This window comes from Physella acuta, unplaced genomic scaffold (assembly GCF_028476545.2).
Source record: "Physella acuta isolate Inbredline_101_S28 unplaced genomic scaffold, ASM2847654v3 ptg001052l, whole genome shotgun sequence".
Classification (NCBI taxonomy): domain Eukaryota; kingdom Metazoa; phylum Mollusca; class Gastropoda; family Physidae; genus Physella; species Physella acuta.
Window position 1 is genome coordinate 5,677 of NW_026732569.1, and position 22,958 is coordinate 28,634.

The 22,958-nt window shown below is 36.5% G+C and overlaps 2 protein-coding genes across 2 annotated transcripts; one reads left to right on the forward strand and one right to left on the reverse strand.

The window, feature by feature from the left end:
- The first annotated feature begins 601 nt into the window (after positions 1-601).
- On the forward strand, positions 602-19,687 carry LOC131955061 (long-chain-fatty-acid--CoA ligase 4). The gene is made up of 18 exons (XM_059319012.1): positions 602-700; positions 3,141-3,271; positions 4,665-4,851; positions 6,903-7,115; positions 7,271-7,448; positions 7,816-7,922; positions 8,517-8,667; positions 9,211-9,291; positions 9,691-9,760; positions 9,883-9,941; positions 11,000-11,064; positions 11,395-11,466; positions 12,425-12,564; positions 12,959-13,131; positions 13,712-13,786; positions 13,904-14,092; positions 14,517-14,792; positions 17,487-19,687. Exons 3-18 carry the CDS (start codon positions 4,714-4,716, stop codon positions 17,636-17,638), a joined length of 2,139 nt encoding a protein of 712 aa, XP_059174995.1. The 5' UTR covers positions 602-700; positions 3,141-3,271; positions 4,665-4,713; the 3' UTR covers positions 17,639-19,687.
- Positions 19,688-19,840: 153 nt separating this feature from the next.
- LOC131955063 (aprataxin-like) lies at positions 19,841-22,929 on the reverse strand. Its single transcript, XM_059319015.1, has 7 exons — positions 22,877-22,929; positions 22,503-22,638; positions 22,007-22,125; positions 21,696-21,749; positions 21,352-21,455; positions 21,165-21,246; positions 19,841-20,203 (listed from the first exon to the last, which is right to left on the reverse strand). Exons 1-7 carry the CDS (start codon positions 22,909-22,911, stop codon positions 20,119-20,121), a joined length of 615 nt encoding a protein of 204 aa, XP_059174998.1. The 5' UTR covers positions 22,912-22,929; the 3' UTR covers positions 19,841-20,118.
- Positions 22,930-22,958: the final 29 nt, after the last annotated feature.

A 22,958-nucleotide genomic window follows, 5' to 3' on the forward strand; every position in this document is an offset into this window, starting at 1 on the left:
GGGCGGACACTGTTAAAAGTATATATTTTCTATATAAATTATATAAATTTCATTTGGTTCGGGGGGGGGGGGGGGAAAGAGGGGGCGGTAAAAAAAATTTCGGGGGGGCTCCTGGAAGAAACTCTGCCCCCCCCCCTTTTTTTTACTCCACCCCCCCCCCCCACCCCCGGAGAAAAAAGTCTGAAAGAAACACTAGAAACAGTTCGAATCGAATTGCGGTTAGGCGTAGAATCTAGGTTTAAATTGAAATGACTAATTTATACCGTGTAGATGACTGAAGCAGTTTTTTACGTTAGCGTAAAAATAACTGACATCACCTTTTTCATGGTATGACGAATGATTTGAAGTTTCTGTATGCACCCTTAGTGGCCCCTCAAAGAGAAAGTGTAACAAAACAAATGGATTAAACACAACATTAATTAATCAGTCGTTTATTAAAAAAACATGAGGCCGTATTCGAATAAAAGCCCAAAATCTAATAATTATTAATATTATACTATTATAGCTATTGGGCATATTAATTTATTATGTATTATGAAAATAAAGAAAAAATACATCGTTTGTTTTGTTGAAAGATACGGAAGTTGCAACAACCTAATTTTATTGGATGGAAGATTTCGTTGTTTTCTTTTTAATACAGTAAATACTTTAAATTTGCCATGACTAATACGCCTAAAAGTTCTATTAAAAATCTATGATGGTACGTGCTCATTTTTAGGTTTTACAGATTAATTAATATTTACCAGAGTTCCAGATCTAATTAGTAATTACTAATTAGCATTACGAATTAAACTGACATTTTACTTTTAAGTAATAAGTAGCCAACAACACAAAATCAAAATCAAAATAAATGTGTTATTTTTTTTGTTACACAAACACATGATTTCAGATTAGTTAGAGAAGTTAGAGTCGTTCCGGTTTCAGATCTAGATCTATGAAGTTTAGTCAAGTTTACTTTTTAGTGAGGTGATTAGAATTGAATCATTAGATGATTCAATTGCATAGTAATCTAAGCCCTAAACTAAATCTAATACTAATAGATCTAGATCTAATCTAGATTCTAGATCTAACTAATAATTTTTAGAAAGGCATTTTCATTTGATGAAAATTTCAAAATTATTTTTGTGGGAATTTTTATACCAATGTCCGATAATAGAATCTTCTTTAAGAAACGGGGTGTTACTTGTTAGGTTACTTGTAGTTAACTAACTAAAGTTTACTAAAGACACACATGGCTGGCTAATGTCAATGCTAACCCTGTCCCTAATCCCAACTCTAGTGCCTAACCCTAATATTAGTAATTTGTAACCTTAAAATTAGTCGAGCTCACAAATACTACTAACAACCCAACACACCTATTTTATGGAAGAGTCTATATTCGGACATTGGTATCTAAAATCATCCATAATTTTTTGTAAAAAAATTTATCAATAACAGCTAGCACACTAGTAAAGCCAATTTAGCATATATTAACTTTCTGTGCAAAGTCATTATTACTGAAAAAAAATTCCCAAGTCACGTCAGCTTCTGGCACACTCCACTGAAGGAAAAAAATACTTGACCTGTGACCTTCTTTAAAACATAATAATAAAGAAAATGTAAACATTCTTATCATTCTATTTTTAGGTATGACATTAAAAAATAGTCTTAAATCGAGCCAAATTATTGGATTCTTGCGCGGCACACTTTTTCACGCCCCTCGTTTTCACCCACCCAAAAAGAATATAACAAAATGGTATTATTAAGTTATGATCATTTAAGCGTAACACATCTCATAAACACAATAAATTATTACCAGTTAATTGTAATGTGTGTAAAATTAATGCTTTCAAGTTTAGTATTCACATAGGCTGGTTTGGTATTGAAGCAGTATTTCAAAGTTTTTTGATTTTAAAGACAAGAATAACATAACATAACACCAAGGCGACGCTTGCGTATTGAAAGTGAAACTGGTCACCATTTTAGTAAGTGCATGGGCTGTGAGATGGCACGAAAACAACAAACCCGGAAGTTGTGAAACAAATGGCCTACTAATAGGTCTAGTACTAAGTAAGAAGTAGTTGTACTATATTATAGTAGGCCTACGTAGTAGTTATATTAGGTAATCTATCGTTTTAGGTACATACAATTTTCCAAGGCAAGTAATGTGCAAGAAAGATGACTTATTAATTTGGCTTTAATACAAATATATTTTGTGATATATTTGTGTCAAATATTATACATAATTGAATAATAAACCAAAACAAGCATTGGTTGATTGTCTAAATATAACTAAATAAATAATAATAGGCCAGAAATTAACTTTAAATAGCAGGATTTGAGAGCAAAATTGAAAATTTGACATCATATGTAAATTAGAGTGGTTTCCCATGAATCTCTAACAATAAGTTGACAAAAAATAAACTTAAATAAGATGGCTAAGATAATAACTACATTTGTCCTGTAGTTGTTGATGTCGATGTGTAATGCAGAAAGCGATTTTTAGACACAAAATGTGTGTGTTTTTGAATTTTGTCATACAAAAATGTAACATCAATATATCGCAAGATTTTTTTAGTCAGGTTTAAATTTTGAAATTTAATTTCAAATAAAAAAGTAATCATCATATTTCTAGTTAGGTTTAAGAATTTTCCTCTGCTACTGCCAAAATAAAGCACTAAGATTAAGGTCAACACCTTAACACTTCATTGTTGGTCTTTTGTGCAAAGAACTGCCTTTTGACTAGAGAAAAGTCTGGGATTAGGTTTGCTCTGAATAAAATTAGGCTAGGGCTGAATGGTTTAGTGATTTAGGGAAAAAATGTGAATAAGTGACATTTTTTTGTCCAGACTTTGTAATGTAACTCCTATCATTATATTAATGGATTTGCATCTTGTTATAAATTGTTAAAATAAAATTTCATGTATAGTAAAAAAAACTAAAGACCTTGAAACCATTAGCAAAACATGTACACTTTAAAGCAAGTGGCTGGCTTATCACTGAATGTCACGGTTTTATCACCCAAGTGGGTGATAGATTCCTTTTTTTCAATTCTTCCCACCCTGTTCACATTCTGATCTTTGTACATAGACCTTGACCTTGATCTGAGATAAGGGCCCTCTCAAGTGACTGAAAATAAAACCTAGTCTGTTGTCTACCAGAGTTTGACAAGTTATTGGACTTTGGACACAGTTGTATCACTGCTTGGTTCAATGGCTGTTTGACTGACTGGCTGCTAGTCGAGTTTTTTCTTGTGTGCTGCTGTGTGAGGACTCTTTCACTAACCATTCAGGTATGCTTGGTGTATTATTTCTTGCAGTTCACTACCAATACAGGTATTGTTGTGTGTATTATTTCTTGCAGTTCACTACCCATACAGGTTACTGTTGTGTGTATTATTTCTTGCAGTTCACTACCCATACAGGTTACTGTTGTGTGTATTATTTCTTGCAGTTCACTACCCATACAGGTTACTGTTGTGTGTATTATTTCTTGCAGTTCACTACCAATACAGGTATTGTTGTGTGTATTATTTCTTGCAGTTCACTCCCCATACAGGTATTGTTGTGTGTATTATTTCTTGCAGTTCACTACCCATACAGGTTACTGTTGTGTGTATTATTTCTTGCAGTTCACTACCAATACAGGTATTGTTGTGTGTATTATTTCTTGCAGTTCACTCCCCATACAGGTATTGTTGTGTGTATTATTTCTTGCAGTTCACTACCCATACAGGTTACTGTTGTGTGTATTATTTCTTGCAGTTCACTACCAATACAGGTATTGTTGTGTGTATTATTTCTTGCAGTTCACTCCCCATACAGGTATTGTTGTGTGTATTATTTCTTGCAGTTCACTACCCATACAGGTTACTGTTGTGTGTATTATTTCTTGCAGTTCACTCCCCATACAGGTATTGTTGTGTGTAACCATTCAGTAAACATTTCCAGTATTGTAGTGTGTAGTTTTATTTATGTGCTGTGGTGTGTCTGCTACTGATAGTGCTAATAGGATTTCCATCAAGTCTGGGCTACAACCATCACACTCTAAAGTACCACTTAAAAACATGAAGATTTTCATCTTGCCACTTCTGGCTCTGTGATTTAGTCAAAAGTTATCAATAACATTTACATACACAAACAAAATTCTGAAAGAAATTTATTTCAATTAATAGTTGTTGTACTTTTTGGCCTATTTTTTAAGAGGTAAAAAATAATTAAGCTAAGTTGTAGAAATGTACCTCTTAAAGTGATACTTTATGTGTAACCTCTGTCTATTTCATCAGTCTAATTGAGATTACTTTAAGCTACCTGTAGTTAGCTCAGGTAAACAAACTCTAGCTGCTGTTTGCAGTGGGTTAAGCAAACAACTATTTGCTTCAGGACCAACATTTGTCTTTGTGTGTACCTGAGTGCAGGCATAGCCTCCATTAAAAAAAACATTTTATTCATTTAATATAGGTAATGATTATACTATACAGTTTTTAACCTCTTTCTCATTTTTAAAAAATATTCTAAAATCACACGTAATTGTTAGAACAAAATGATATCCATCGTTGCTGATTTTTTACAAAAATTTAGTCTGTTAATTACATAACCATAATGAGAATTGATATCTGCTTGGGATGTATTTCTGAGATAAGATACAAAGTTAGATTGATACCATATTTTTTGTGTCATCCATAGCTTCAAATCTGAATATTTTGTGTGTTGAGAGTCTGTCCACGTAGCCAGTATGTCATCAGAACTTGTGGTCACTTCGCTGGTGTACGTCTTAAAGGCTTTGGCCTTCGTGTTTGATGTGGTGACCTACATACCCTACTTCATCATCCAGAGGCCAGACAAAGTTGTAACAAAGTCTAAAAGACTCAAGGTAAGCTTTTGTCATCATTACCAGACTAGTGAAAGGCTGGGAACAATGGCTCTTCAGAGTTGTCCTGCTGGAGTATGGGCCACCAACTACAGTTCTCCAGAGTTCTCTGTCCTGCTGGAGTATGGGCCACCAACTACAGCTCTCCAGAGTTCTCTGTCCTGCTGGAGTATGGGCCACCAACTACAGCTCTCCAGAGTTTGGCTGCCAACAGTTGACTTGATGCTGACCCACCTTGATAGTGTCTGCCTTAGGCAGGGCTGCCTACTTGTACGGTTTTGCCCGTAACTTTACGATTTTGACACCCAGGTTACGGAATTACGATTTTGCTGCAAAATTACGGTTTTGATTTCAGTAGAGATCAAAATCGACTTTAGTGTAAAAAAAAATAATTCTGGTGGTAACTTAACTTTATGTTCCCGGTCTGAGTTTTATATTTTAATTTAGCTAGTTATATATCACTAATATCAGTGTGTTATTCGGTTCTAAGGTTCTCAGCCTCTTCCGTAACAATCCTCCCTCCCCCTTCCCTTCCCGCTCCTGTCATGGCTGGCGGCAGTCGTGTTTATATTGTGAACTATTGACCCCGCGATTATGAGTCGGTGTTGTCCGTAGAGAAAAAAAAAGGGCGTGGCCTAAATCATTGAAAGTCTCATCGCGCAGTCTGGCGAGACATATTTGCTGAGGCGGTATTACGGCTAAATGCCTAAATAGCGAGACATCGAGGCATTTTGTTTGAGATGTGCGAGAAGACAAGATTTTACTAAACATCGAGATCTAGGCTCACCGAGATCAATTACGGATCATATTTTTAAAATTGTTCTTTTCTTCTAGATATTACATTGATAAAATGTAGATTTAAAAAAAAATATTCAAGAAATATGCTAATTCTAAACATCGTCACCCGTCGGCCGCTTACGTTTTCTTGTTCGCGGGAGAAAAAATCCTGACACACACACAGTCGAGGGGTCACTGAGTTCACATTGGTTTAGATATCCGTAGTGTTGGCCTATAACATACGTCATACTACTCATTGCAAGAACAATTCCTATTTGAAATTTTCCATTGTCGCCTTACATTCTGAATTTAACGGCTTTTTTAAAAAAAAACTAATTATTAGTCCATAAAATAAAAAGTAGCACGAGTCGCCGACTGTCATCATTACGCTGATGAGCTTTACGATCATATAATATGGGGGTCATCCATAAATGACGTCACGCTTTTTTGGACGATTTTTACCTCCCCCCCTCCCCTCCGTCACACTTCGTCACAAAAAGCCAGACCCCCCCCTAAAATGACGTCACACCTCAACCTACAACCCCCCTCAAAATTGCAGTTGAATTTTTTTAAAACATTGATATTTTTCCAAAATCTTGTCTAAACTATTACAATTTATTAAAACAGTTATCTAAAACGCGAAATAACGTCTAAAATTCGTTTTCTAACATTGCTTTTTTATAATGCAAAAATGTGACGTCGCAACATCTGACCCCCCCTCCCCCTCGTCACACTTCGTCACAAAATTACGGACCCCCCCCCCCCCCCCTCCCCCCTACGAGTGTGACGTCATTTATGGATGACCCCATGGGTCTTATTTACATTGTATTTAAAAAATGTGTAAAAATACGGAAAGTTACGGAAAACCTATGCTCTTGTTACGGGGAAAATTTTTTTGGGGTAGACAGCCCTGCTTAGGTGCTCATTACCAGATGTTCTCGGACCATCCATTTTCTGTCTCCTTAGGCAGTTTTAGGTTACCAATAAGGTTCTTTGATTTATCAGTCAGTGAACAGGAAGATGAGCAAGCCTCACACCTATTCCTTTTGTCATTGTACTAGTCACCAATGAACCTAATGAATGAAAAAAAAATTGTTTTCTAGGCTGCTCCTGTGTCTGGTCACCAATGAACCTAATGAATGAAAAAAAAATTGTTTTCTAGGCTGCTCCTGTGTCTGGTCACCAATGAACCTAATGAATGAAAAAAATTGTTTTCTAGGCTGCTCCTGTGTCTGGTCACCAATGAACCTAATGAATGAAAAAAATTTGTTTTCTAGGCTGCTCCTGTGTCTGGTCATCCGTCTGACCCATGGAGATCTGTGGAAGTCCCAGCCTCAGGTCTAAGTACGGCCATGTTCCCAGAATGCTCTACTCTAGACGAACTGTTTGCCAGAGCTTGTAAGTTGCATGGCAACCGACCATGTCTGGGCACCAGGGATGTTCTCAGTGAGGAGGAGGAGCCTCAGCCCAATGGAAGAGTTTTTAAGAAGGTCAGACATGCTAGCAGTGGTGGGAGACAGAATGCTTTACAATGGTTTTTTTATACAAAGGATATGAGTCTATTATGATTATACATTTTTTATATTTAGACTGACACTGGTATGAATATTGAATTGACTGACCCAAACGTTTTCTCCCGTTCCAGCTTGTAATGGGCAATTATCAATGGGAGACCTACAACGAGGTGTCTAAAAGGATTTCCAATTTTGGCAATGGGCTGACGGCCTTGGGCCAATTGCCTAGGTCAAGGCTGGTCATCTTTGCAGAAACTCGTGCTGATTGGATGATATCTGCGCAGACGTGTTTTAAGTTTAATTTCCCAGGTTTGTTTTGGTGGAGAATAGATGTGATAGAAATAGAAAATAACTGTGACTGGGGCACTTGTTGAGTCAGTTTTGTTAGTGTTCAGAGATATAGAGATAAGGGATGTAGCCTACTTATGTTTTGTTCCAGTTGTTACCCTGTAATTTGTACCATGTCTCTGTTATCCTGCAACTTGTTCCATTTTCCAGTTGTTACCCTGTAATTTGTATCATGCCTCTGTAATCCTGCAACTTGTTCCATGTTCCAGTTGTTACCCTGTAATTTGTACCATGCCTCTGTAATCCTGCAACTTGTTCCATGGTCCAGTTGTTACCCTGTAAATTTGTACCATGCCTCTGTAATCCTGCAACTTGTTCCATGTTCCAGTTGTTACCCTATACGCCACACTTGGAGTTGATGCCATCATCCATGGTATCAGCGAGACACAAGTTGCCAAGGTCATCACAAGCCTGGAACTGTTGCCCAAATTCACGGTCAGTTTTTACAGCAAATGTGTCAACAGTTACACATTTACAACAACAAACCTACTGATAAGTCAAAAGAAATAGAAATCTAAATTGCTCTAGGTGCAATCTAAATATACCAATATAGCAAACTAGATTTAGTAAGTGATGATTGACATATTTATTGGTAGCAAGATGTGATCTATATTTAGCAAGATGTCATCTATATTTAGCAAGATTTGATCTATATTTAGCAAGATGTCATCTATATTTAGCAAGATGTGATCTATATTTAGCAAGATGTCATCTATATTTAGCAAGATTTGATCTATATTTAGCAAGATGTAATCTGTATTTAGCAAGATGTGATCTATATTTAGCAAGATGTGATCTATATTTAGCAAGATGTGATCTATATTTAGCATGATAAGCTCTATATTTAGCAAGATGTGATCTATATTTAGCAAGATGTCATCTATATTTAGCAAGATGTGATCTATATTTAGCAATATGTGATGTATATTTAGCAATATGTGATCTATATTTAGCAAGATGTCATCTATATTTAGCAAGATGTGATCTATATTTAGCAAGATGTCATCTATGGTGCTTGCTATTTTGCAGGAAGTTTTACCAAAAACTCCTAGCGTGACTCATGTTATTGTCATGGGCTGCACCAAACTGCAACTCTCCAAGGTCAAGGTTAAGATTCCTGAAGGGATAACTGTGTTATCCATGCAAGATGTGGAGGCACTAGGGTCACAGCCGGATAAAAGTAAGCTTTCTTTTCATTGGCTGGTCCAACTTACAGCTTTAGAATGTGAGTTGTTATTTCATTGGCTGGTCCATGTTACAGCCTTAGAATGTGAGTTGTTATTTCATTGGCCCAACTTACAGCCTTTAAGTTTACAAATGTCTGGGCAATTCTCCTGTTCAGATGTTCTTGCCTGAACTATTGCCACCATTTGGGTGATTGGGGGTTTGAAGTTGTGGATGGAAGTCATAATGCCATGGTACTACTACACATTACCATGGCATAGATTATATTCCAGAAAAAAAATGTTAAAAAGTTAGCAAAAACAATCGTTTAGGTGTGGATGATGTTCCAGAAAAAAAATGTTAAAAGGTTAGCTGGAGATGTTAATATTTAGGTGTGGATGATGTTCCAGAAAAAAATGTTAAAATGTTAGCTGGAGATGTTAAAAAATGTTAAAACGTTAGCTGGAGATGTTAATGTTTAGGCGTGGATGATGTTCCAGAAAAAAATGTTAAAATGTTAGCTGGAGATGTTAATATTTAGGTGTGGATGATGTTCCAGAAAAAACTGTGTGTGAGAAGCCAAAGCCGGACGACATAGCTGTCATCATGTACACCAGTGGCTCTACAGGAATTCCTAAAGGTCAGTGGCTAAGGGTATTAGTTGTTTGTTTAGTGGGAATGGTTGACAAGAGGGAGGTTAAATTAAGTTCTTGTGAAAGTATCAAGTTAGGTTAGGGTTAAAATTGAGGTGAATTGGTAAAATTAGGCTTGTTTGAAAAAGCTAGAGGGAATAGTTAAAGTTCACTAGTCAAGTACTGGTCATTTAGAGTTCCCTAGTCAGGTACTGGTCATTTAGAGTTCCCTAGTCAAGTACTGGTCATTTAGAGTTCCCTAGTCAAGTACTGGTCATTTAGAGTTCCCTAGTCAAGTACTGGTCATTTAGAGTTCCCTAGTCAAGTACTGGTCATTTAGAGTTCCCTAGTCAAGTACTGGTCTAGAGTTCACTAGTTAAGTACTGGTCATTTCTGTCTGCCCACAGGTGTGATTATATCCCACAGAAATCTTTTGTGTGGAACTTCAGGACAGGTGGAGAGGATTCCAGAATTAGGGTAAACATTGATGTTTGGTTCTAGAACTAGAGTGACCATTGACATTTGGTTCTAACATTGATTATAAGACTATTTTTTACTGCTTTTGTATGATGTACCCATCAATTTTTTTATGTCAACAGAGAGAAAGATGTTTATGTAGGTTATCTTCCCTTGGCTCATGTTTTGGAGCTTAGTGCAGGTAAAATCTGAAAAAATAGCCTGATGTAACAGTGTCAGTGTAGTTTACTGTTGCTGGCATTAGGGGATCAGTGTAGTTTACTGTTGCTGGCATTAGGGGGTCAGTGTAGTTTACTGTTGCTGGCATTAGGGGATCAGTGTAGTTTACTGTTGCTGGCATTAGGAGATCAGTGTAGTTTACTGTTGCTGGCATTAGGGGGTCAGTGTAGTTTACTGTTGCTGGCATTAGGGGATCAGTGTAGTTTACTGTTGCTGGCATTAGGGGATCAGTGTAGTTTACTGTTGCTGGCATTAGGGGGTCAGTGTAGTTTACTGTTGCTGGCATTAGGGGATCAGTGTAGTTTACTGTTGCTGGCATTAGGGGATCAGTGTAGTTTACTGTTGCTGGCATTAGGGGATCAGTGTAGTTTACTGTTGCTGGCATTAGGGGGTCAGTGTAGTTTACTGTTGCTGGCATTAGGGGATCAGTGTAGTTTACTGTTGCTGGCATTAGGGGATCAGTGTAGTTTACTGTTGCTGGCATTAGGAGATCAGTGTAGTTTACTGTTGCTGGCATTAGGGGATCAGTGTAGTTTACTGTTGCTGGCATTAGGTGATCAGTGTAGTTTACTGTTGCTGGCATTAGGGGGTCAGTGTAGTTTACTGTTGCTGGCATTAGGGGGTCAGTGTAGTTTACTGTTGCTGGCATTAGGGGATCAGTGTAGTTTACTGTTGCTGGCATTAGGAGATCAGTGTAGTTTACTGTTGCTGGCATTAGGGGATCAGTGTAGTTTACTGTTGCTGGCATTAGGGGATCAGTGTAGTTTACTGTTGCTGGCATTAGGAGATCAGTGTAGTTTACTGTTGCTGGCATTAGGAGATCAGTGTAGTTTACTGTTGCTGGCATTAGGGGATCAGTGTAGTTTACTGTTGCTGGCATTAGGGGATCAGTGTAGTTTACTGTTGCTGGCATTAGGAGAAAAAAATCATGATCTACTGAGAAATTTAATGTAACCTTTAACCCAGTAAAATTGTACATTGTTCTTGTCAATTCAATTCTTGTTTACACAATTATTGTAGAAATATCTTGTGTGGCTAAAGGGACAAGAATTGGCTACTCCTCACCCACAACCTTAACAGACAAGGTAGGTTTCTTGGTGTTTCCACTCTGCTCTAGCTAATTTACAAGCGTAAGTAACAGTAATATATGTTTATATATCATATAGGCCCTATATATATATATATATATATATATATATATATATATATATATATATATATATATATATATATATTTGTGTGTGCGTGTGTGTGTGTGTGTATAACATTTTTATTTATATATACATATATAAAATGATTACTTTGAAAACTTTCTTATGGTTACTTTTATAATTTTCCTAAGATAGCTTTGTTACAAATACTTTGTTTTGTTAAAAAAAAGACAAAGAATATTTCCCCTCCAACTTTTTCCCCAGTCGACCAAGATCAAGAGAGGCAGTGCTGGGGATGTATCTGTGCTGAACCCAACCTTAGTGGCTGCTGTACCTGTAAGTTGTTTTTGTTTGTCTACCTGTACATTGTTTTTGTCTGTGTACCTGTAAGTTGTTTTTGTCTGTGTACCTGTTAGTTGTTTTTGTCTGTCTACCTGTAAGTTGTTTTTGTCTGTGTACCTGTAAGTTGTTTTTGTCTGTGTACCTGTAAGTTGTTTTTGTTTGTGTTCCTGTAAGTTGTTTTTGTCTGTCTACCTGTAAGTTGTTTTTGTCTGTCTACCTGTAAGTTGTTTTTGTCTGTGTACCTGTAAGTTGTTTTTGTTTGTGTACCTGTACGTTGTTTTTGTCTGTGTACCTGTAAGTTGTTTTTGTCTATGTACCAGTACGTTGTTTTTGTCTGGATACCTGTACGTTGTTTTTGTCTGTGTACCTGTATGTTGTTTTTGTCTGTGTACCTGTACATTGTTTTGGTCTGTACCTGTACATTGTTTTTGTCTGTGTACCTGTAAGTTGTTTTGTCTGTGTATCTGTACGTTGTTTTTGTCTGTGTACCTGTAAATCTTGTTCCTGTAGAATTTGTTTTTCCACCTATTCAGTCATGTCTTATAGGATGCTAGTTGCCTCTGAATACAATATATTTATTTAAAAGGCGTTAGAAAGTTGTACTCACCACAAGTCACATGTTACAAATTTAGTGAGGAAATATAAAGTGATATTTTAGAAAAGCTTCTAAGCTATGAGAATTTTTTTGTATAAGAATATTGGTTTAGAGTGTAAGAATGACATTTATGGAGAACATTGAATAAGAGCATGCATTAGGTATGTGTAATGAGAACATGTACTAAAGCATGTAATGAGAACATGTACTAAAGCATGTAATGAGAACATGTACTAAAGCATGTAATGAGAACATGTACTAAAGCATGTAATGAGAACATGTACTAAAGCATGTAATGAGAACATGTACTAAAGCATGTAATGAGAATGTGTAAAAATCTTATTTTTGTGTACGCAGGTGATCATGGATAGGATATACAAGAATGTTTGGGAAAAAGTGAACTCCTCCTCGCTAATGAAGCGCGTGCTCTTTAAATTTGCATATGACTACAAACATAAACACATCCTTCAAGGCTTCGACACCCCACTATGTAACAAGTAAGAACAAAATATTTATTGTTCATTTATATAACTGATAATAAATGAACAAAATTTTTAAAGATTTGTCTGAAACAGGATGCATTAAATAATTTTTTTTTAAATATTTTCCGTAACTGAATTCCAGTTAAGTAGCTTTATTGAAACATTCTGCAGTTTTACCTGGCGCATGGGCATGCTAGGCTTGTGCACTGCGTAAATCCTAGGGTTGATAAAACTGTTTGTTTTTTGTTTAAAATATTCTTGTGTGCTACTAGTAGGTCTAGTGTTGATTGTAAGCTGTCAGTTTAATATCAACCTTCTGAAACTAATAATTAAAGTTGTTATATCTAGATCAATATTAGCAGATGAAGTGTCCGCAGGTTGTGATAGTTGCTACTGACTTGTGTTCCAGGGTTGTTTTTAAAGGTGTAAAGGACTTGCTTGGAGGACACGTCCGCCTGATGTTGTGTGGGGGTGCGCCTTTGTCAGGGACCACACAAAGATTCATGAACATTTGCTTCTGCTGTCCCCTGGGGCAGGGCTACGGACTGACTGAGACTTGTGGGGCTGGAACAGTCGTAGAATGTAAGGCAATGCTTTCATGTTAGAATGTAAGGCAATGCTTTCATGTTCCTTACTTTTGTCTGCTGGAACAGTCGTAGAATGTAAGGCAATGATTTCATGTTCCTTACTTTTGTCTCATGGAACAGTCGTAGAATGTAAGGCAATGCTTTCATGTTCCTTACTTTTGTCTGTTGGAACAGTCGTAGAATGTAAGGCAATGCTTTCATGTTCCTTACTTTTGTCTGGATTTTGAAAAAAAATTAATATAAATGTCTGTTAACATTCATAGAAATATAATAGTACAGTTCCAATATTTAAGATTTAACTATTTTAATGGTTTTATGTTTTACTAGTGTAATCATATGAATATTTACTTCAAAAAATTTGAGCATATGACCTAACAAATATTGTCATTGATTGAAAATGACTAATTTTGTTATTTGATATCCAATTAAATAAAAAAAATTGCCACTTCCTCTTTATGAAGGTATTTAAGATTGAATTATTTCCCTTTTTATTGTTCTATTTATTGATTAAGTTACCTACTCTTTTTGCTCTGGAGTTACGTCCCTTATTGATAAAAAATGTTCTCCTTCTATAGTTGGTGACATGACAACTGAAAGAGTTGGAGCACCTCTTATATGTAATGAGATAAGGCTGCGAGACTGGGTCGAAGGTCAGGTTTATTTCCTAATTATTATTTTTTTGCTGCCTCTTTTGTTTTATTTTACTTTATCAAGTTAACCAACTTCTATGTTGTTACAAGTTTTATGCTTGTCTCCCCTAATTATAGGTAGCTACACTGTGAACAACAAACCCTACCCCCAGGGGGAGGTCCTCATTGGTGGGGGCAATGTGACGCAGGGGTACTACAACAGTCCAGACAAGACCAATGAAGATTTCATCACCATTGATGGCATGCGCTACTTCTGCACGGGAGATATTGGTCAATTTGAGGAGGATGGTTGTCTCAAAATAATTGGTAAGTTAACCCTTTACATCTGATATTAACCCTTTGATTACTGATATTTTTAGATTAATATTTGGATGCTTGATAATATGCGGTAAGTTAACCCTTTTAATTCATGTCTAACCCATCTGCCTACTTGTAGAATTTTTCTCCCAAATTTCATGATTTTGGGACCCAATTTGCAGTTGTATGTGTGCATTGAACTCTGTTGATTTGCCTCCAGTTCTGTTTGGAGATCATTTGTTAAGTCCTATCCCACAAATATATTAATATCTGAAGACTGATAGTGCATCTGTACAGTTGATCTCTCGATGAAACCTCTATGCTGTCATTAAGCTAGGGCAGTTGCAGGCAGTAACAATTTGTCAGTATAATTATATTTCTAGACCTTTTTAATGTCTGATAAAAAAGTAAGAATCACGTTGTAATGTTTCAGATCGTAAGAAAGACTTGGTCAAGCTCCAGCACGGTGAGTACATCTCCCTGGCCCAGGTGGAGACAGTCCTGAAGATGTGCCCACTAGTGGAGCAGATCTGTGTGGTGGCCCACAGCGACCAAGACAGCGCCGTGGCTCTTGTTGTTCCCAGCGAGGCTCGGCTCATGGCCCTGGCCAAACAGCACAACGTCAACTGCTCAGATTTCAAAGAACTTTGCCGGAATGACCAGATAACAAGCCTTGTCCTGAAAGAGCTAACAACCCATGGGTTAAAATGTAAGGAGACATGATGCACATATGTTCTTTAAAGTTTTTGTAAACTTTTCTATTTCAACTTTAAAATTTTTGGTTTCTTATCATTGAACATTAAGCTGAGACAGCTATTTTTTTCATAGAACAATGATTAACTTTAACCCTTTACCTGCCCTAGTTACAATCCAAATTCTACATAATCAACCCATCACACATCTACATAATCTACCCATCACACGTCTACATAATCTACCCATCACACGTCTACATAATCTACCCATCACACGTCTACATAATCTACCCATCACACGTCTACATAATCTACCCATCACACGTCTACATAATCTACCCATCACACGTCTACATAATCTACCCATCACACGTCTACATAATCTACCCATCACACGTCTACATAATCTACCCATCACATATCTACATAATCTACCCGTCACATATCTACATAATCTACCCATCACACGTCTACATAATCTACCCATCACACGTCTACATAATCTACCCATCACACGTCTACATAATCTACCCATCACACGTCTACATAATCTACCCATCACACGTCTACATAATCTACCCATCACACGTCTACATAATCTACCCATCACACGTCTACATAATCTACCCATCACACGTCTACATAATCTACCCATCACACTGCTACATAATCTACCCATCACACGTCTACATAATCTACCCATCACACGTCTACATAATCAACCCATCACACGTCTACATAATCTACCCATCACACGTCTACATAATCTACCCATCACACGTCTACATAATCAACCCATCACACGTCTACATAATCTACCCATCACACGTCTACGTAATCTACCCATCACACATCTACGTAATCTACCCATCACACGTCTACATAATCTACCCATCACACGTCTACATAATCTACCCATCACACGTCTACATAATCTACCCATCACACGTCTACATAATCTACCCATCACACGTCTACATAATCTACCCATCACACGTCTACATAATCTACCCATCACACGTCTACATAATCTACCCATCACACGTCTACATAATCTACCCATCACATATCTACATAATCTACCCATCACACGTCTACATAATCTACCCATCACACATCTACGTAATCTACCCATCACACGTCTACGTAATCTACCCATCACACATCTACATAATCTACCCATCACACGTCTACATAATCTACCCATCACATGTCTACATAATCTACCCATCACACGTCTACATAATCTACCCATCACACGTCTACATAATCTACCCATCACACGTCTACATAATCTACCCATCACACGTCTACATAATCTACCCATCACACGTCTACATAATCTACCCATCACACGTCTACATAATCTACCCATCACACGTCTACATAATCTACCCATCACACGTCTACATAATCTACCCATCACACGTCTACATAATCTACCCATCACATATCTACATAATCTACCCATCACACGTCTACGTAATCTACCCATCACACATCTACGTAATCTACCCATCACACGTCTACATAATCTACCCATCACACGTCTACATAATCTACCCATCACACGTCTACATAATCTACCCATCACATATCTACATAATCTACCCATCACACGTCTACATAATCTACCCATCACACGTCTACATAATCTACCCATCACACGTCTACATAATCAACCCATCACACGTCTACATAATCTACCCATCACACGTCTACGTAATCTACCCATCACACATCTACGTAATCTACCCATCACACGTCTACATAATCTACCCATCACACGTCTACATAATCTACCCATCACACGTCTACGTAATCTACCCATCACACATCTACGTAATCTACCCATCACACGTCTACATAATCTACCCATCACACATCTACATAATCTACCCATCACACATCTACATAATCTACCCATCACACGTCTACATAATCTACCCATCACACGTCTACATAATCAACCCATCACACGTCTACATAATCTACCCATCACACGTCTACGTAATCTACCCATCACACATCTACGTAATCTACCCATCACACGTCTACATAATCTACCCATCACACGTCTACATAATCTACCCATCACACGTCTACATAATCTACCCATCACACGTCTACATAATCTACCCATCACATATCTACATAATCTACCCATCACACGTCTACATAATCTACCCATCACACGTCTACATAATCTACCCATCACACATCTACATAATCTACCCATCACACGTCTACATAATCTACCCATCACACATCTACATAATCTACCCATCACACGTCTACATAATCTACCCATCACACGTCTACATAATCTACCCATCACACGTCTACATAATCTACCCATCACACGTCTACATAATCTACCCATCACACATCTACATAATCTACCCATCACACGTCTACATAATCTACCCATCACACGTCTACATAATCTACCCATCACACGTCTACATAATCTACCCATCACACGTCTACATAATCTACCCATCACACGTCTACATAATCTACCCATCACACGTCTACATAATCTACCCATCACACATCTACATAATCTACCCATCACACGTCTACATAATCTACCCATCACACGTCTACATAATCTACCCATCACACGTCTACATAACAAATCCCAAACTGCGGCCTCCCCTTTCCATCCAAATAAAAAAGTGTATGTTGATGTGTTTGTTCACCAGCCAAGCTTCAGCGCATGGAGCTGCCCAATAAGATCTGCCTTTTCCCTGAGGCTTGGATGCCAGACACAGGCCTGGTCACAGATGCCTTCAAGCTGAAACGTAAGGTGATTGAGGACAAGTTCCAGCCAGAGATCACAGCCATGTACCAGTAGAACAGCTGCAGCTTCCAGTCTTTCCAGTAGCATTTTGTGTGGACTGCTACAAGCCAGGGATGGAACATCTGCTTCATGGAGTTACAGAACTTTGTTAGACCATCACAAGAGTTATAGAACCTGTTCATCTCAAAGATAAATAATTGTCATCACACAGTTATGGAACCTTGGAAGGTCATCTCCAGGGTCATCACATTGTCGAACCTTTAGATAGTCATCCCAGAGCTATTGAACACTTTGACATCATCACTGAGTGACGGAACTTTGTTAGATCATCACCAAGTTTAAAACATTTTACCGTGCCATAATTGGTTGAAAACTTGTGGTCAACTTGTTACTAAACTTTCAGTTGTGACTATAACATCCTTAAAGCAAAAACAGTTGTGGTATTTCATAACCGGGTAATTTTCCAATTTTGACAATTTGTTTACGGAAATTCTTTCTTTGTCTTGTGATTCTAGCTTGTGTGTGCTATTTTTGGGCTGAATTGGGCAGGATTTGGACACATTTCTCAAACTATTATCTCTGTCAACCAGTGGGAACTTGTTTTATCTGTAGAACTCACCGGTGATCATCCCTAGGTCTCTGTGATAACAATATTCTCTGACCATTTGTTTTTTATTATCTTTACATGCTGCTTGTGATGTTTTTTTTAATAGCTGGATGGGTGGGAGGGGTGAGAGAGGATAAAAGCAAACTGACAGTAGAAGTACCCACTTAATAGAACATACCACTTTGAAAACAAATATGTACCAACTACTGCTGGATGCAGGTTTTTACTTGTTTATTTTCCACTTCTACTTTTTGATTCAGCAAGTTTAAACAATGCAAACATCAGTTAACCCCCCTCTGTTGTCTATAAGTTAATTGTTTACTACTAACATTGCATTATTTTTTCCTCATTTTGTGTGTGGCTGGATTATGTAATACATAAGTTTTAATGTAAGTTTTTAGAGTTGGAAAGTTGAAAATTTCTGTCGACAAAGTTTTTCACTGCCACTAGTTCTCACAAACCCCTTTTTAGTTTGTCATTTTTCGCACAAATAATTTTGAATGTTTACAGTAGAACATTGAGTTTTTTTTAAACTAAAAAAAATGTAAATGCCCCACTTTATACAAATTGTGTGATTGAAATTTTTCATTACCATATCAAGTTAGAACTATAATCTTTCTTTAAACAACATTAATATAAATAAATATAAATAATTTGTTTCAACTTATTAATTTAAATTTCATATATTTACACGGACTAATGAAAGTCATTTTTCTATTTTGCTGTATACTTTTATAGTAAAAACCAGATGTAATCAGGTCGGTATGTGCCAGTAAATTCAACTAGTGAACCAAACTTTTCAACTGTGCCAGTTTCTGATAATGTAATCAGACATTTTTTTTTAAATTAATGCTTGTACTAAATAATTTTCTGAGACTGTTTTTGTAAATAAAAACACTGCAGTACAAAATTAAGCATAAATCTTATTTTGGTAAATAGAATTTTGATTAGTGATTAAACAAATCAGCTGGCTGCTACCACACAAAAATTAAGTGACCAATTCCAGGGATTTATCTAATGTATGAACTAAGGAAATCTACACTTTCCCTGTAGCAGTGTAAAAAGTATTTACTTGAACAATTTATCCTAGGCTGTTAACATTATACACTCATCTGCTTTGATATATTGCAATAATTACTTATATTTTAGCCAATTCTTTTTTTTTTGCTGACTCAGCAGTCATTATAGACGAGTTGGGCCAACTATTAATGCTTTTTATAGTTTTGGGGTACTTACTTTTAGAGATTGGTATTTTACTTAATCAATGTAATCATAGTTACTTGACTCGATTTACTTTCAGAGGTTAACTTTAGTCTATACCAATGTAGTCATAGCTACTTGATCTGTATTCAAGCTCCACTGTCAACTCAAGAAGTTTTAATACCTGTAGAGGCTAGAAATGTGAGCTTAAAAGATTTTCTTGTTTGTGAGCTCATGTAGAGTGTAGACATACTTCTTGCCCTTGTTATTTTAATTAAAGCTGTTTTTTTTCAAAACTGTTTATGTTCCTGTTTTTGTTACTAAAACATGACAAGACCTTTACACTAACCAACTGGCCAATAACGAGGTCATCAAACAATTTCACAATTCAAAAATTGGCTGAGGTGAAAGTAATTTAACTTAAAATATTGGCAAACTCTGATAGCCCAAATGATGAATAACATTTATTCTGATATTTGTGTAGTCATTTAGTCACAAATATATATAACTCAAATTATTTTTGTTTTACTTTGCTGCATTGGTTCCAGTTTTATGATCAAACAAATTTTGAGTACAGGACACAAAACACTTGAAAAAAGAATTCATCTAGAATAAGTTAATCAGGTGAAACTTCACTCATGATGAACTTGGATTTCACACACTTGATACTTGATGGCAATAAACATTTCCAATTTATAAGAATACAAAAAATATAGTGGATGGAATGCTAAGATCTCTTGGTTACATCATGGAGAACTATGTGGGCTTTTAGCATTGGGATGGTCTGGAAGGTCTGTCTACAGACGTGGCACCTGTTAGAAATGGAAGTAAAGTTGGCGTCATCTCTGGGCTAGGGCTGTGTTGATGTTCTAGCTAGTCTATGGCCAGTACCTTAATGCAGTACTTGTACTGTACCTTACTGCAGTACTTGTACTGTACCTTACTGCAGTACTTGTACTGTACCTTACTGCAGTACTTGTACTGTACCTTACTGCAATACTTGTATTGTACCTTACTGCAATACTTGTACTGTACCTTATTGCAGTATTTGTAATGTACATTACTGCAGTACTTGTACTGTACCTTACTGCAGTACTTGTACTGCAATGACCACAACCTGCCTCTGTTATAGCTGATTTTCTACAAATGTAATGTCCTACAAATGTAATGTCCTACAAATATGTGCTACAGTTAAACAATCATCTCTGTTGTGACCATCTGCAAATCTGGCCATATATCTGATCAAGATTTTGTGGTCCTAAGGTCAGTGTTTTTCATGTCACTGGCCAGTGTGGCTTAAGCCAGTTAAATGTCCAGCCACACCTATGGTCAGTGTGGCTTAAGCCAGCTAAATGTCCAACCAGACCTATGGTCAGTGTGGCTTAAGCCAGCTAAATGTCCAGCCAGACCTATGGTCAGTGTGGCTGAAGCCAGCTAAATGTCCAGCCAGACCTATGGTCAGTGTGGCTTAAGCCAGCTAAATGTCCAGCCAGACCTATGGTCAGTGTGGCTGAAGCCAGCTAAATGTCCAGCCAGACCTATGGTCAGTGTGGCTTAAGCCAGCTAAATGTCCAGCCAGACCTATGGTCAGTGTGGCAGATGTCACTCACCAGCTAAATGCCCAGTCAATCTCTACTTCTATGCTGACAAAAAACAAGCCATCATTAAACCAATGAATCAAGCAACCTAAAATAAAATTTAAAAAACTCCACACACAACAATCAAGCAACCTAAAATAAAAACACACCCCTCACACCCCATTTTGTTACCTACTTCAGGTCTTGTTTAAGTAAATCATTCATTTCTGTTTGGTTGACTTGCCAATGGCCAACTGTTTCTATTGCTTTGATCAAATCTATGTTGAATAGAATTTAAAATTTCTCACTGTAAATTTAAAACAATAATTGTAGCAAATGAAGAATTAATTTTTTTCAAATGTGTCAGAATCAAGGGAGCTTACCTTCAGAATCAACAAAATATTTTGTAGTAAAAGAGTTCCAGTGTTTCTTTGTTTTCAGACATGCGCTGTTGAAGTCCTGACTAATGACATGCATGTGGACATGACTGCCAACAGAAATATCCAGTAAACAACAGTAAGCCAAGGTGATAAAAGTAGGGCCTAAAGGAGTCATCTTTATCTGGCTTTATGCGTGTAATTAAAAGTTTGAAACAAAGTTTTTGTATGTTGTCTCATTATTTCATGCCTGTTATTTCTATGCTCATGTATTGTGTTGTTAAAACTTTTAATTTCTTAATTATTTCTGTGGAATATATATTTTTGAGTAGGGCACCATTTTCCTCTACCTCATACTGGGAACTGCATGATAACCAAGCCGGAATTTGAGTTCTTTGTTGGCTCTGTGAAAAAGAAATTATGATATAAATATAATTAACTGCTTTATTACTAGAATATTAATAAGCTTCTAATAAATGTACAAGAAAAAATACAGCTTAGGAACTTTTCTTAAGTCTTAATTTCACAATTTAGTTCCAGCTTTTTAATTTTTTTCTTTATCTCAACAAGACTTTTGGGTAAAGCAACTCAGATTGTTGTAATGACTAGAGCTTGGTACTGTATACCAGTGGCCAACATGCTGAAGATGGTATTGAAATACCTGTCTGATATCTCAACTCCTTTCTTGTGCATGTGTCTAAGAAGTTCCACATCTTCTTTAGTAAGACTTTTTAAACTTGCGATTTTCCTTTTGGGCATTACAAGAAAATGAAACAAAGCCTGTGAAAAATGATATAAATGGACAATCATATCATAAGTTTATGTAAACATGAGGCTATTTACTTTTATCCTATCATTCATTTTTTAAGTTATAATGTTGGAATATTGATATTTAACATGGATGTTTGTTATTTTATGTGTTGCTGCGCAATATAATAAGTTGGATAGTTTTATTTTGAGTAATTACACCGTTTTAAAACTATATTGTTGTATGATGTATCATTAAAGAAACTAAACCTAAATCTAGCCCAGTTAGACTTAGCCTTTAAGACAATGCTAACAACAAAATAATAAAATGCGTATGTTTGTTAGTATGTGAGTTTGTAATTTTGCATAATATGCCTGTATGCGTTTAAAGTTTGTATGTGACAACAAACCTTGGGGTATTTATCTTTGATCACAACCAGTTCATCATCACTATCCACCACTGCATTAGGATCATTCATGGCAGCCAAAAGTCCTTGTTTCCAAAACTCTGTCCCATTATTAGCCATCTTGCGGTGGAAGACTGAACTAATGATTAATAAGTTGCCCTTCTTTAAAAAACTAAAAAAATAATGTCATTGGACTACCTAACAATCTGAGAGATTTGAGACAAAAGAGACAAACATGTAAAAAATAAAAAGTACATTATTTCTAGTGAAAATAGTAAAAAAAAACAAATATTTTTCTTAACTTTTAAAATGAAATTAATATTATTAAATTAATATATTAGGGCCTAGGGCCTACATATTAAATAATTTAGATCTACCTGGAGAAATAATATGGTGATAAAATTAATTTCATGCCCTCTTAGTGCGTAGATAGACTCATCTAGATTCTAGATCTAGTAA